This window comes from Telopea speciosissima, chromosome 9, assembly GCF_018873765.1.
Source record: "Telopea speciosissima isolate NSW1024214 ecotype Mountain lineage chromosome 9, Tspe_v1, whole genome shotgun sequence".
NCBI lineage: Eukaryota > Viridiplantae > Streptophyta > Magnoliopsida > Proteales > Proteaceae > Telopea > Telopea speciosissima.
Window position 1 is genome coordinate 22,383,019 of NC_057924.1, and position 16,209 is coordinate 22,399,227.

The 16,209-nt window shown below is 39.8% G+C and overlaps 1 protein-coding gene across 1 annotated transcript; it reads right to left on the minus strand.

Moving 5' to 3' along the window:
• Window positions 1-3,579: 3,579 nt before the first annotated feature.
• LOC122640610 (senescence-specific cysteine protease SAG12-like) lies at window positions 3,580-14,472 on the minus strand. The gene is made up of 3 exons (XM_043833825.1): window positions 14,012-14,472; window positions 12,802-13,394; window positions 3,580-3,589 (listed from the first exon to the last, which is right to left on the minus strand). Exons 1-2 carry the CDS (start codon window positions 14,454-14,456, stop codon window positions 12,808-12,810), a joined length of 1,032 nt encoding a protein of 343 aa, XP_043689760.1. The 5' UTR covers window positions 14,457-14,472; the 3' UTR covers window positions 3,580-3,589; window positions 12,802-12,807.
• Window positions 14,473-16,209: the final 1,737 nt, after the last annotated feature.

The following is a 16,209-nucleotide window of genomic DNA, read 5'->3' on the forward strand; positions in this document are numbered from 1 at the left end:
CACATTGCCATTCCTCGGATATTGCCTTTGTTTTGTTTAACAAAAGTAGCAAAGCACTCCCGTGCCTTCTTCTGGTCACCTTGAACTTCGTCGATACTGTTCTCAGTAGGGAACTTCATCTTCAAGTGCGTCGGTGAGATGATGGCTTGGAGAGCGGTCAATGATGGGCGGCAGAGTATGGCGTTGAAAGCCACTACCTACCGTACTACCATGAATTTGACCTGGATCGTCGCCTGGCATGGATCTTGTCCGATCGTGACCAGTAGGTTGATTGAGCCCTTGATTGTCGTGGCAGCTCCCGAGAACCCGTGAAGTGAGGTGTCCTCCGATTTGAGCGCTTTGTCGCCGAAGCCAAAGTATCGGAACGCGTCTAGCGACATAAGGTCCACGGATGCGCCGGTATTGACCAATACTCGATGGATGGGTCTCTTCGCGATTTCTACCTGCACTACTAAAGCGTCGTCATGAGGCAAAATTATACCTTCGAGGTCAGCCTCGGTGAAGGAGATCGTCGCCACTGGCTTGAGCTTCTTGGTGGGCATCTCGACGACTCCGACGAACCGCTCGTTCACCTTGGCCTTTCGAGTAGACTCTTATCTAGGCCCTCTGAGGATAGTGTATATGGGAGCTCCCTTATCACTGCTCGGCCTAGACCCGTCCTCTTTCTTCTCAGCTCGGGCTTTATCTTCGTCTCGCTCGGTTCGCCTATTTTTGAGCCTCAGCTTGGCTCTTCTTTGATCACTGTCTTTTGGTCGTCGACCCCCACGCTCCTCATGGCCTCCCTTGACATATTGCTTCAGGTGGCCCGCTTTTATCAACTCTCCGATTTCTCTTTTCAGCTGATAGCAATCCTCGGTGTCGTGACCGGTGTCCTTGTGGAATTGACAATACTTGTTGGGATTCCTAGATGACCCAGCTTGCATCGGTCGGGGCCGACAGATGTACCCGCCGTCCTATATTTGCATCAAAATCTCCTTGCATGAGGTATTCAGTGGGGTGTAATCGGGGCTCCGAGCTCGGTCCGATCTCTCGGCTCTGCGATCCATCCTGGGCCGCTTGTCCTCCTTGCGGTCATCAGTCGTCGACCTTTTCTTATCCGCTTGGCCTTCGTTTCCCTTCCGGGCTTGGAGAACCTCGGCCATATTTACAAATTCATTACACCTCTCCAAGAGCTCGGCCATGTTTCTAGTCTGCTTTTGGGCCAAGTCCTTGATGAGGTCCATGTCGGCGAGCCCGTTGCTCATCGCAGTATGGGCCGTGGCCTCATCCAAATCCTTGATGTCCAAGGATTCCTTGTTGAAGCGGGAGATGAATGCTCGGATCGACTCATCAGACCTTTGCTTCATGCTGAGGAGGTTGACCGTCGTCTTCTTGTGTTTCATACTACTCTGGAAGCGCGTGACGAAGGCTCGACAGAGCTGAGCGAAGCTTGATATGGAGTTCGGCGGCAATCAGGAGAACCATCATGGTTCACTATTTCTACATGACACCATTCAAAGGGTATAATCCTATTATATGGCCAATATAGGTTTGGTTTAGTTAGGTGTAGATTGCAAGTCCAATTAGTTAGGAATCTTTGACAAGATGGATTGATTGATTGCTTTTGATTTCGTGTGAGTTCGTCCCAGAGTTGTTTCGTTAAACTTATTGGGAATACTGGTTAATAAAAGCGAAAATTACATGATTAGTCACTTTTGGGTTTTCATTTACAAAACTGTTCGCCCTATGTTTGAGTTAACAAAAATAGATAAAAACAAGTTTAGTTTTACAAAACAGTGACTCTCTTTCCTTCCTCGGCAGTTCCCCTCTAAAAAAATCTCTTTTTTTTTCCTCTGTTACTTGGGGTAGCAGAGAATGGCGGTGGCTGGGACAAGGGTAGGGTTGCAAGGAATTGAGGATGCCTAGGCGAGAAGGCAATGACAGGGGTAAAAATGTCTTAAAAAGTAAGTGTGGGAGGGAGGGACACTATTTTGTCTAGTTTTGTAAAAAACTTGTTTTTGTCTATTTTTGTTAACTCAAACATAGGGTGGACAGTTTTATAAATAAAAACCCAACAGTAGCTAATCATGTAATTTCATCCTCCAATTTCTTGCTTGTTCCAGTTGAAATATTCTATCTCAATCATGGTTCAAGGAATCGGTATCGGATCGGCCGATTCTTGACCTATTCAATATTGATATTGACTGAGACCGATTACAATATATTTTGATTTTTCAAAGCGGAATCTTTATTTGTCATTATAGTAGAGACAGTTTTATTCTGTTCTAAATAGAAACCATAGACGTACGTTAATGTATAACCAATCCATTTCAGCAACAATGAGCACATTATGAGCAATTTCGAAAATCAATTATTTGGAAAATCACTCACTGTTATAGGGAAGCAAATACAGTAGAATAGACTTGTTGGCGAAGAATAGTACTTCACTATAGGTTTCTCATAGTTGGCCTTCTTCTCTTTTGTCTATTCCTCAGGATATTATTAAGAACTATCAAGAAACACCTTGCTATCGCTTTGATAGTGGTTGTTCTTAGTTCTAGTGTAGGCAGCTTTTTCATCTAAAAACCGTGACGTCCTGGTGAGCATGGGCATGAAGTGCACCACGGCTCACCAACTGCACTGGGCAGCTATTGGTTAATTAATAGTGTGTTATATTAAAAGAGAAACAAAGTAAGGTTATAAATTAGGGATTTTCTTATTGACACCTTTCAAGGAATCAAATAATTTGTAACCTTCCCTTTTTTTTTTTACCTTTTCGGTATGACACCATTTTTCTTAGAAAAAATTTCTTAGATCCACTAGATTAGAACGGAAATTACAAAATAAATAGGTTTCAACTTTGTTTTATATCCGCTACTTTCTATTTTAAAAAGATTCAATTAATCCTCAAAGTTGATTGGTACTCATGCCATGCAAGAATAAAATAAAATCAAAGTTCAAAAATTACCCCAACCTAATTTAACTGTTTTAAAAACCGTGCAATCCGATAAAAGTGCACCTTAATTGTAGGAGTAGAAATCAAAGCTCCTATTACAAATTTTTGTCTGGTTCCAAGACTTTAAGGGGGAACAATGGGTTTACCCAAAAAAAAAAGAAAAAAAAGAAGGGCAGGGCGAGAGTAACCAGTCTTGACATGTGGAATGGGACTGGGAACAAAAGAAGCTCAATCAATCTCTCTCAATTACAAACTTAGATTCACATTGAGTTTTGGTGGAATTTTCAAGGAAATTAGAGAAATTGTGGAGAGATGATAGATAGCAAATTATGCAAAACGAGGTCATCACTCATTGCTCATTGCAGCAGAGAGGGAATCGCTAGACAATGGGACGGGCTGACCGTTGACGGGAGTAATTGAAACGCTGAAAGAAACTTTCATGTCTCTCGCCTATCACTTCGTGATTGTTTAACTTTTCTCATATTCCAATAATCTCTTTCGTCCTCTTCAGCAAGACCCAATTGATGAAGACCCAAGTCAAGAAGAAAATGGAACGTTAGACAATGGGACGGGCTGACCGTTGATGGGAGTAATTGAAAGGCTAAAAGAAACTTTCATGTTTCTCGCCTATCACTTCGTGACTGCTTAATTCTTCTCATATCCCAATAATCTCTTTCGTCCTCTTCCCCAAGACCCAATTGACGAAGACGCAAGTCAAGTGGGAAATGGAACATTAGACAATGGGACGGGCTGACCGTTGACGGGAGTAACTGAAAGGCTGAAAGAAACTTTCATGTTTCTCGCCTATCACTTCGTGACTATCTAATTTTTCTCATATCCCAATAATCTCTTTCGTCCTCTTTCCCAAGACCCAATTGACGAAGACCCAAGTCAAGAGGGAAATGGAACGTTAGACAATGGGACGGGCTGACCATTGAAGGGAGTAATTGAAAGGCTGAAAGAAACTTTCATGTCTCTCGCCTATCACTTCGTGACTGTTTAATTTTTCTCATATCTCAATAATCTCTTTCAGACCCAAGTCAAGAGGGAAATGGAACGTTAGACAATAGGATGGGCTGACCGTTGACGGGAGTAATTGAAAGGCTAAAAGAAACTTTCATGTCTCTGGCCAATCACTTCTTGATTGTTTAATTTTTCTCATATCATAACAATCTCTTCCGTCCTCTTCCGCAAGACCTAATTGACGAAGACCTAAGTCAAGAAGGAAATGGAACGTTAGACAATGGGGCGAGCTGACCGTTGACGGGAGTAATTGAAATGCTGAAAGAAACTTTCATGTCTCTTGCCTATGACTTCGTTATTGTTTAATTTTTCTCATATCCCAATAATCTCTTTCGTCCTCTCCCGCAAGACCCAATTGACGAAGACGTAAGTCAGGAGGAAAAATGGAAGGATAGGTTGAAAGGTGTCCTAAATATATGAGTATGACCCTGTACATCTCCAACTCCAAGACCAAGAATTATTTCTCTTTTCCTTCCTTGAAGGCCATAAAATGCAGAGGAAGCAGGTGGACAACAAAAGCAACATGGTATTATCCCCTTTTAATATACCGATTCCTAAAGCAGGGAGAGAGAGATAGAGAGAGAGAGAGAGAGAGAGAGAGAGAGAGAGAGAGAGAGTAATCTTTAGTAGGAAGTGTCATTTCTATTTTTTTTTTTTGGAAGAATGGAAAAGTCATTTTTTTTTATAGTCGTATCCCTTTTACTACTCGTTCTCAACTTCTTAAATAATTTAAATCCACTTACCTAAAAAAAGGGAAATTTTAATGTAAACGTATTTCAGGTTGTGCAAATCTCAATGTAAACTTATTTAATTATACTAATAAAAGTAATAATTAATAATTAAAAATTTTATTTTGATAGTCATATCACTATTATTACTTATTCTTAACTTCTTAAATAATTTAAATCCACTTACCTGAAAAAAGAAGAAGCAAATTTCAATGTAAACTTATTTCAAGTTGTGCAAATTTCAATGTAAATTTATTTAATTATAATAATAAAAATAATAACTAATAATTAAAAATTTTTTTTTGATAGTCATATCACTATTACTACTCATTCTTAACTTCTTAAATAATTTAAATCCACTTACCTAAAAAAAGGGAAATTGCAATGTAAACTTATTTCAAGTTGTGCAAATTTCAATGTAAACTTATTTAATTATAATAATAAAATTAATAATTAATGATTAATGATTAATGAAGGGTATTTTCTGGCTTATTGATATTGTTGAAGGGTATTTTTGGTATGAAAAGATTTGCCATGACTTTTTAGTTTTTACACTTATAATATAGTATGATATATATATATATATATATTTTGGCTAAAGTCAGCAAAGTGTATATTAACTAACAAAAGAGTACATAATACAAGATCGGAAAGGTCCCCAACTAGGAGTGTCAGGGCAAAATCAAAACCTCTCAACTATAGCTAGCAGTCATCAAAGTTCAGAACCAAACATAAAATTAGGAACCCTTTGGAAACACCCTAGTCCCTCTATAGATCTTTATCGAAACCGAAACCTGCTCCTTTCAAGGATATCCCACTCTATCTCAATTCTAGCATAGCTTGGGGCTTCATCCCATCGCTGGGAGACATTGGAAGAGGCGCACCTTTTTGCTAGTAGATCTGCTACTGTATTTGCTTCCCTGTAGCTATGTGTAATTTTCCACATAATGTCTTTCAGATATCTTGCAACTTCCAGCCTAGATTGTTTGAACAACCAAGGAACAATACTATTTCTTATTGATGTAACCACCGCTTCTGCATCACACTCTATCCACAGCCTCTGTATTCCCTTCTCCCTGGCCATTTGAACTCCAAGAAAAAAAGCCAAGAACTCAGCTGTAAAGTCTGTAGACACTCCTAGGTACTGTGTAAAGCTTCCCTTAGGGTGCCCTTGGAAGTTTCGTAGGATCCCTGCTGCACTTGAATGTCCCAGATTCCCTATGGAGTAACCATCAATGTTTAGCTTCATCCAATTTTCTTCAGGTTTTCTCCATTGAACTTCCATAATCCTTCTAGCCTGGGCATTTGGAAAAGAAGCACCAATATGACGAGCTAAAACCAGATCTTGCATAGACTTGATGAAGCACTTCATTAGCGTTGAGGCGTCCCTGAGATCTGATTTCAAGAGTCGCAAAACTGAGGCAGACCTATTGCAACTCCCTTCAAAGCGTCTCCTATTTCGCTCACTCCATATATGAAAAGGGACCAGGATGAAACCCACTAGCCACACCTTAGCGAGAGCACTAGAGTTGGCTTTCTCCTTCCACCAAACAAGCAATTCTTGCATTGATTCCTTTGCTGGCCATGCTCTTTGAAACAAAGAGAGAAACCCCTGCCACAATTTCAAAGAAAAGGAACATTCAAGAAAAATGTGTCTTTGAGAATCAGTAGCTTTCAAACATAAGTTGAAGCATGAGGCTAATGGGAAGCCTTTCTGGGCAACCAAATCATCAGTTGGCAATTTCTTCTGCATCAACCGCCAGCCAAACATTGAATGTCGAGGTTGCAAGTTGGATGCCCAGACCACTGAATGCCAGGCTATCCGGTTTTCTGCTCTTCTAAGGCCCTCCCACGCCAATTTTACTATGAACGCACCTTGTTTGGACAGGGTCCAATTGTCCAAACTCTTATGTCATCAGCCTTGATGGATGGTAACGGTATGGAGGATGCTTGATTGATAATCTGTTGTAGCACCGGGGAGTCTACCACAGGGAAATTCCACTTTGAATTGGTAATGAAGTTAGCCAGTGGCGTGTGAAGGGTCTTTATCCAATACTCCCACCCATGGAACCCAGGGTGAGCTGCGACAGTATCTCCCTTAAGCCGTCGATCATGCCAGAAGTCAATTTTCGAGCCATCCCCCACAACCCAAGCTTCATGTGCTGAGACAAAATCCCACATCTTCTTTATCCCAAGCCAGATTGAAGATAAAGAATTGATCTGGTGTTTAATACTGCCCTTAGATGTGAATCTTGATCGAAGGAAGTTACTAATAAGAGAGTTATCGGCCTTAATTCCCCAACAAAGTTTGCAAAGCAGTGCCATGTTAACCTCCCTTAATTTCCTGATGCCTAGACCCCCTTCTTCGCGAGGCTTGCATACCCACTCCCATTTCACCGTAATTCCCTTAGTTATATCTGGATCTCCGTACCAAATAAAGTTTCGAACCCATCTCTCCAGTAAAGAAATGAAAGAAGTAGGCCACCGATAAACTAAGAAGGTGTGAATTGGCATGCTTGACATAACTGACCTGACCAGTTGAACTCTCCCTCCCATTGAAATTAGCTTTCCTTTCCATCCCGCCAATCTGGATTTGAATTTATCCATCAATGGCGAGATTGCATCCTTCATGACCCTTCCTTTAAAAATGTCGATTCCTAAATAACTGGTAGGAAAACTGCTCTCAGAGAATCCGATGATGTCCTTTATCTTGGCCCTTTTAGTAGCACTCACATTGCATAGGAACATCTTACTCTTGTGTATGTTTATACTCTGCCCCGAGTACTCATGATAATTTCCCAGGAAATCCTTCAGACATCGAACAGAGCGGATACCTGCTTTAACAAACAGGAAAACAACATCAGCAAAAAGCAAATGGGTGGGGACTACGACCCCACGTGGCCCTGGAAGAGGAAAAATCTTCCTTGCCTCCTTTAATTTTATGAAATCCCTACATAAAGCTTCTTCTGCAATAATGAATAGAAGAGGTGCCAAAGGATCCCCTTGCCTGAGTCCCCTCTCAACACCAAAGAACCCCACAGGTCCTCCGTTCAGTAAAATAGAGAGCTTAGCCTAGGATAGGAGCTGATGGATCATGTTTACCCAAGAGGCGCAAAACCCGAACTTCCTCATAACATTAAACATAAAGTCCCACTCCATTGTGTCATAAGCATTTTGGATATCCAGTTTGAGACCCATTCCCCCCCCCCATAAGATTTTACATGTAAAATGTTTGTTAACTCAGACGCAGCACAAATGTTGGAAAAAATCACCTTCCCTTTTTGGAATGCCCCTTGCTCCTCGGAGATCAGCTTAGACATGAAACCCGATAATCGAGTGGCCAAGATTTTAGGAATCAATTTATACAAAAAATTCCCCAGACAAATAGGCCGAAACTTGTCCAACGTAATTGCTTCATCCACTTTGGGGATTAAAGTGATGAAATTATTATTCACCCCCTTAGTGATAATGCCCTCACGAAAAAAGCTCATAATATCCCTACACACATCTCTCTCGATAATCTTCCAGCAATGTCTGAAAAAAGCCCCAGGGAAACCATCAGGGCCTGGGACACTATCTGGATCCAAATAAAAAACCGCCGCTTTAATCTCTTCTCTGCTAGGGATTGCAGTAAGGAAAGCGTTGTCATCCACTGAAATAACAGGGGCGATGGACGCTAAAATCTCGGGGCGGGCCACTAAGGGAACTCGCTTGTGAAACTCCTCACAAAATTCTGTAACAAAGCTACCGAACTGAGTGTTTTCAGTGAGAATAGTTCCATCTGGCTTCTTCAACATTCTAATAAGGCTCTTTGACCGTTTGATCTTTGTAGCAAGGTGAAAAAATTTTGTATTACGGTTGCCACAAGTGAGGTACCTAACTCTGGACTTCTCCGCCCAGTATTTATCCTGTAGGGTAATAGCTGAGACATATTCCTTCCTTGCCTGTTCTTCACACTGGACTAAGAACTCAGAGCTTCCCACAGTCTCCAAAACCTCTTGTGTATCTTCTAAAGCAACTCTAGAACGGTCAACCTCCACATTCACATTGGGGAACGCAGACCTAGACCAAGCTCTTAGGACCCCCTTTACCCGCTTAAGCTTCTGAACCACCACATAGAAAGGGGAACCCGATACATACTCAGCCCATGACCTTTCAACAATAGTAGCAAAATCATTATGTTCCAGCAAAAAATGTTGCATTCTTAAGGGCAGTTCAAAGGTTTAGGCACTGCTTCCGAAGCTACCACTAAGGGGGAGTGATCAGAGACAGATAGTGGTAGGACACGCTGGTAAGAATCACTGAACACATCTAGCCATGCCGCATTACAAAAGCTTCTATCCAAAACTGCTGCTGCATTCCCTTGCTTCCTGTTATTGCTCCATGTAAATATATTCCCTTTAGAAGGCAGCTGGATAAGGGAGGTGGCGTCTAAAAAAGCAGCAAACTCCATTGCAAAGCCATTATTAAAGGCACCAGGACCCCGCTTCTCTGAAGCAAGCAGGGTGGCATTAAAATCACCAATCACTAACCAGGGCATTACCGAAATAGGTTGACACGAAAGGTCCGACCACAAATCTCTCCTCCGTGCACGGAAGGTACTAGCATGAATCGACGAGAGAAAGAATTTCACCCCTCCCACCTAGAAGAAAACTGTAATTTATTGGTCAGAGGAGCTAATAACCACAGGCTTTTAAATACAGCTCCTCCATATGATCCACAGATTTGGGTTCTTTCCCTCTGTTTCATTGTGCACACACTCAACAGAGAACCCCAAACGCTTAAAGAAAACCTTTGGGTATTTTTCTGGACCAATCATTGGCTCAACTATACAATACACATCAGGTGCATGAGTTTTGACTAGAACTCTTAACGCAGCCTTTGTTCGGCTGTTCAGAATCCCGTGCAAATTCCAAAAGATTACCTTCATTTTAAAACCAAGGTGTTCGTGGAATCCCTTGTGGCTCTGCGTGGTTGATTCCACACCTTCATAGGCTGTTTACCAGCTCTTCTGCTCGTTACTGGCGTAAAAGTGCCAACCAATGCTGCATCCACCTGCCTGACCTCATCAAAGGCCATCACCGAAATCGGTGGATCTTGACCACTCCCCTGGCCTTCCAAGTAAAATGCAGCATCCCCCTTCTCCTGCTGCCTCACTTCCTCCACCTCGGAGGGCTGTTCCTGAATGCCCATGATGTCTTGGCACTCCAAAACCACTCCAATAGAACCCCCCAAATCTACATGAACAGGCTGGACATCTTTTTCAGCCCCTTGATGTACCACCAACTCCATAGCACTCGTTGAACCCTCATGAGCTGCTTGCACCTGTGGAACCTCCACCCCCATGCTCACCTCTGCTGACCCTGAGGCCCCACTCACCACGGCATGGTTTGGGGGAGAACCTGCCTTTCTTTTCCTTCTCCAGATCCCACGTCGTGGTCTTTCATTATCATCAACGTAGACTGCACCCGGAATCGAAGGTTCCTCTCTTGGCTCTTGCACACGATTTGGGCAAGAATCCGATTTATGACCAAACTTCCTACATTCCCTACAACATGACGGAGGATCCTCGAACACAACTGGTTGTTTGAAGAGGAATAACTCTGCACTACCTGGCTGTTCCCGCTCCACCAATACTTCTGTAACCATAGGCAGGGTTTCATCTACATCCACACAAACCCTAGCGAAGTGGCCATAAAACGAATCTTTTGTCTTCCTATCAATGGCGAGTGACAGGTCACCCCATTGCATTAGCAATTGAAAACAAAATTTCATCATGCCAGTATTCCTGCGGAAGGCCAGGAAGCTGGATCCAGGTTAACCGATGGGTCATCTGCTACATTTCCACATTGAAATCAGGGCAATATATATATATATATATATATATATATATATATATATATATATATATATATATAGAAGTTAGGCTCTGATACCAGTAGGAATAAGGGCAATATATATATATTTACTGCATATATATATATGAAAAAAACCTATAGCATCTAGTCCAAAGGGAATTACACCTTAATTCTGGAATAGCAAACAATAGAAATGTATTAGAAAAAAAATAAATAAATAAAATGAAAAAAAAAAGAGGATGGTTCAAGGTGAATTGGATCCCATACCACTCCTAGGGTTTTAGTATATTCCAAAATACCCTCATTATACCTATTCCCACCTTCTCCCGCTCCACGGTGAATGTGATCCCATTCACCATGGGTGAAAGGAAACTCGATAAAAAAATAAATAAAAAAAAAAAAAGGAAACAGGTAGAGAAAGTTGTGCACCCCTTCCTTCCTATTTTCCCCATCATGGTTTAGGAGCAATTTTGAAAATTTGCTTTTATTTTACTCTTTTGTGGCATGAGTACTAACTAACTTTGGGGATTGAGTAAATATTTTCAAAATAGAAAGTAGTGAATGTAAAACATATTTGAAACCTACTTATGGTAAAGTAGGTTTGATACCGTACATGTTATCGTCTACTGGAGACTTGAGGAAACTCGGCTTGACTTGATAATTGCTTGTCGAGCAAGGAAACAGGTTGAGTGGTTGAGACTCTTCGGAATAGCCAACCTTGCCAATCCAAAGATCATCTGGCTAGGGTTTTAGGAATCGGATAACCTCAGTGATACCGATCTGATACCAATTCAGAGTGCCTTGTATTGGCCCAAACGACCCCTGGTCTTCTTCCACACACAAAACAAAAAAATATTGACTCATTTCTGACCAACCAATTGGGGTAATAAAGTAATATTAATTTCGGTCGACAAGAAATAGAAAAGTGAATCTTTCCTCGTATAAAAATCGATTGTTTTCGTCAATTGGAAAGCTACTTGTCTTTAATAAATGATACAAAATTGTTATCCTCTCCTGTTACAGCACGGTGCTATAGTGAATCGTGCGGTGACTGCAGAGGCTATATGCACCATGTGGGGTGCGCTGTGCCACATGGCCTCTGCAGCACCGCACGATGCAGTACAGCACCGTGCTGTAATAGAAGAGGATAAAAATTCAAATGATACATGCCTATGTTCTTTTTTTTTTTTTTTTTTTTTGAGAAAAGAATGCTTATTTCTTCTTTCTTTTTTTGGGGGGGGGTTTGAAGCTTCTTTTCTGTAATTTATGAGAAAATATGCCAATGTCTTTAATACTGTATTTCATTAGTTTATGTTAATTTACTTTATAATCGTTTTCTTATTTTGGAGTAATCTGTGATTAATCATCCAAATGCAATTCCTTGCAAGTGCCAAGTCAAGTAAAACATAACTTAACCACTAAATGCAACGAGAGAGAGAGAGAGAGAGAGAGAGAGAGGGAGATTCCATTGACTAGAATGGTCAAGGATCCAATAAAGGTGGATCATATGGTAAAGTGGAATTATCAAAGTCTTGCTATCTATCCAACTAATTACATTGGCCGTATCATTTCCCCGTATGGTTCCTATGTTCCCCCAACCTCCATTTCATCTTATGGTCCACTACAAGCTGCTTTCTATCATTATTATTTAAACGGTTCAGTTCGATTTAAATCGTTTAATTAAATTGTCTTAATTTTGAAATCATAATTGAATCATTTATTAAACAGTTTTATTATTTTAATTTCAACGGTTCGATTCGATTTCAATAAACGATTTTTTTTTTTTGGCACATTTATGTACATCTAAAATTTTAATTTTTTTATCTTTTTTTTTTTTTTTTTTTTTATTTTTTTTTTTTTTTTCTTTTTTTTTTTCAACCAATCCTATTTTTTTTCTTTTATTTTTTTTTTTTTTTTTTTTTTTTTTTAACGATTTTGGTTTGATTTTGACATCCTTAGTTTTCCCATCTTATTCTTAAGGTTCAACTACCAGCTTTGTGTTTACTATTCCATAACTCTCTCTCTCTCTCTCTATTCCTTAACTCATGGGTTCTCTCATGCATTAAAAGCTAGGAATTACAGAAGATAATAAGAAGGTTTTGAACTTCCATATTTTACTAACAGTCCATGCTTACAAGTTTTTATTATAAAAGCAACACCAACAGACAATTGACATGACTACGTACATATTTTTCATTACTGGAATAAAACATAAAGAACTGGAGTTCCTTCATCACTTTATTCTATAAGCTATAACTTATTATTATATAGTAGGGTAAGATGCTTTCATGGCAAGTCCACAAAGACCTTCTTTTTCCGCAACATCTCTTTGAATCTTCATGTACCCATTTTCACCCCAACCAGTCCCCCAAGAATTCTTCAGCAGCCAATACTTAGTTCCATCATTATTCTCACCATAACCAATCACAGTAACTGCATGATCCAGATTAGTGCTACACTCCCCAGTGAATAACCCACTTGAGTAGAACTGAAAAGAAGATCCACTTCCTTCTATGGCAACAGAGACAGGTTGATTAGCCACTGCTTGGAGTAGTGCCTGCTCATTGTTGGCAGGAACATCTTCATATCCAGTGATCTTTGCTGCAGGGTAAGCTGCCTTTTCCTCATGGCAAGTTCCATCAATTTCCTCATATGGATAGTTAGATTCAGTTGTGAGGCCTTGGTTTTGTTGGATGAATTGGAAAGCTTTGTCCATGATTCCACCTTGGCAGCCCGAATTGTTTATATCACAGTCTACTAGTTCTTGTTCGGATAGAGAGACTAGGTTACCAGTCTTTAGTTTAGTAATTCCTTCCATGGCTGCAACTGCTGAGAATGCCCAACAACAACCTATATTTTGATAGGTAATATCAAATATATTAGAAAGAAAAGAAAATAATATACATAGGGTTCAAGTACATGTTGTTACCAAGTAAATGAACTAAGAAGTTGTAACCTTACTTTTTTTGCCCCTTATCTTATTCTCAAATTTTGTTTACTATAGGGTTAACCTTGTCATTTCACATAAAGACAGTGTCAATTTGTAAAAATAAAATATAGTCACTTTCAACTTATTTTAAAAACCTTTATTTTTTATCCATAACTAAAATCACTTTTGAAATTATGACGAGGGCATGAACTAAAAAATTGTAACCTCACTTTTTTACCCCTTGTCTTATTCCCAAAAATTTATTTAATACAGAGTTAATCTTGTCATTTCACATAGATAATGCCAACTTTTGAAAATAATATAATAATAAGTAACTAAAATCACTTTTGAAAATATGGCGAGGAGCGAAAAAAGTAAGATTACAATTTTGTTGTAACCAACCTTCGGTACAAGAAGATTTTCGCAAAGTAGAGTTTAAAAAAAAAAAAAAAAACAAAACAAAACACTACTACTATTACAATAGTATTGATGAATGATTTGCAAATAATACGTAAATTAACAAAGCTAAGGTTCTCACCACATCCGCCTTGGTTTTTGATAGGGGTAACAGCTCCTTCACTTCTCCAGTCCAAGCTAGTTGGCACATCAGTCACATTATGATACATAAAAACTGTGTTTGAAGAAGATGACCTTTTATTACCTGTAGATTTCATCATGTATCCAGTATGAACTGCCTTGAACTCTTCATTGTCTAAGTCTGCAAACCCATTGATACTTAGCTTATATGATTTATTCCCAGCTTGATTGAAAGACTCTATACGTTCCACGTTGTTCTTGAACACCAAGAACCGCTTCTCCTTCTCTTTAACATCTTTATACACACGCCCATATTGAACCATCCATTGCTCATGCTTATTCACCATCGCCATTATATCAAGAGTTCTAGCTTCTACTTGAGAAGCCCAAAACCCTAAACCAAGGCATATGGCTAAGCAGAAGCAGCACTGGAGTGTCAAAGCCATTGTTGTTCAAAAACTTAAGACTTGAAGTACTTCAATGAATTTGAATGGTTTTCTCTAGTTTATATAGACTGTTTGCTTCCTAGTTCCTACACAAAAACACTTATTAGTGGAGATATTAATTTAAAGTTTAAAAAAAAAAAAAAAAAAGAAGGTTGGAATCTTCTAGTTTAGAAAGGGTGATATAGTATATTACTAATAAGTATCGGTTACTTCACTTCAATTAATCAATAAATAATGTTGAAATGGAATCTTTTAGTCAAAGTTGGGCTCAAAAGACACGTAGTGCTTTGCTGGGTCGCCCAAGCGTGGGGTTTGGATCTTGGATTACAACTATATTTTATGTGTAGTTACATTACTACAATGGGATTGCTTGATTGACGGAGGCATGTAAAAAGGTTTCCTGTTCGACCCGTGAGTGCAAAGATTGAAGGGAGCTCGACCCACGTGTTGGACAGTCCAGTATACGAGAATGGCTCCTAATTGTTCAGATGGAATCCTCTTTGTGGGACCCATCCACATGGATGGATTTCATCTCAACTTCTGGAAGCCGTTCACGTACCCAAGGCCAATTCCGTATTGAGCAGAGACAAAAGTGGGCTTAATTTAATGATCTGATGGTATCAAAATGGAAGGAAGGGCCTCACTCAACAACGGATAAAAATCCAAGAGTTCACATCGACACGAGAAGGTTTGGCTTGGCACCTTGATTCCAGCTCTTCACCGCTTAAGGATGTAGAAGTAAAGATCAACCACAACTTACTTGGAAGAAGTGACCATGGAAATTAAAAACAGTAGAAATTTTTGGAAGCAAGTCTTGTTATAGGACACACTAGATACGCAAGCCATCTTGGCCTTGAGGAATAACATATTAACATTCACCAGAAAGTTTTTTTTTTTAGGAACTTGACAGATGTTTGTCAAATACATGCCATGGCATCCCAAGGGGTGTGCCAAAAAAATCCACAAGCCTACCTAGTAGTAGGGGTGTAAATGAATAGCCAAAATCCGTTTTCGTATCCGTGTCCGTATCCGTTTAGCACTATTCGAATCCGTCCGAAAGCTAAACGGATGTGGATACAGATAGGCTATAGCTATCTGAAAGCTATATTTACATGTACACGGATAAAATATCCGATACGTATCCGTGTCCGTATCCGTTTAGCACTATCCGAATCCGTCTGATAGCAAATTGGATGCAGATGCGGATATAGCACTATCCGAACCAAATCCGATCCGTTTACAGCCCTACCTAGTAGTATCATTATGTATCACTAAATTTTCATCCATCATCGTTCACTATTTCTACATGACACCATTCAAAGGGTATAATCCTATTATATGGCCAATATAGGTTTGGTTTAGTTCCGTGTAGATTGCAAGTCCAATTAGTTAGGAATCTTTGATAAGATGGATTGATTGATTGCTTTTGATTTCGTGTGAGTTCGCCCCAGAGTTGTTTCGTTAAACTTATTGGGAATACTGGTTAATAAAAGTGAAAATTACATGATTAGCCACTTTTGGGTTTTCATTTATAAAACTGTTCACCCTATGTTTGAGTTAACAAAAATAGACAAAAACAAGTTTAGTTTTACAAAACTAGACAAAACAGTGACTCTCCTTCTTTCCTCGGCAGTTCCCCTCTAAAAAAATCTGTTTTTTTTTCCTCTGTTACTTGGGGTAGCAGAGAATGGCGGTGGCTGGGACAAGGGTAGGGTTGTAGGGAACGGAGGATGCCTGGGCGAGAAGGCAATGA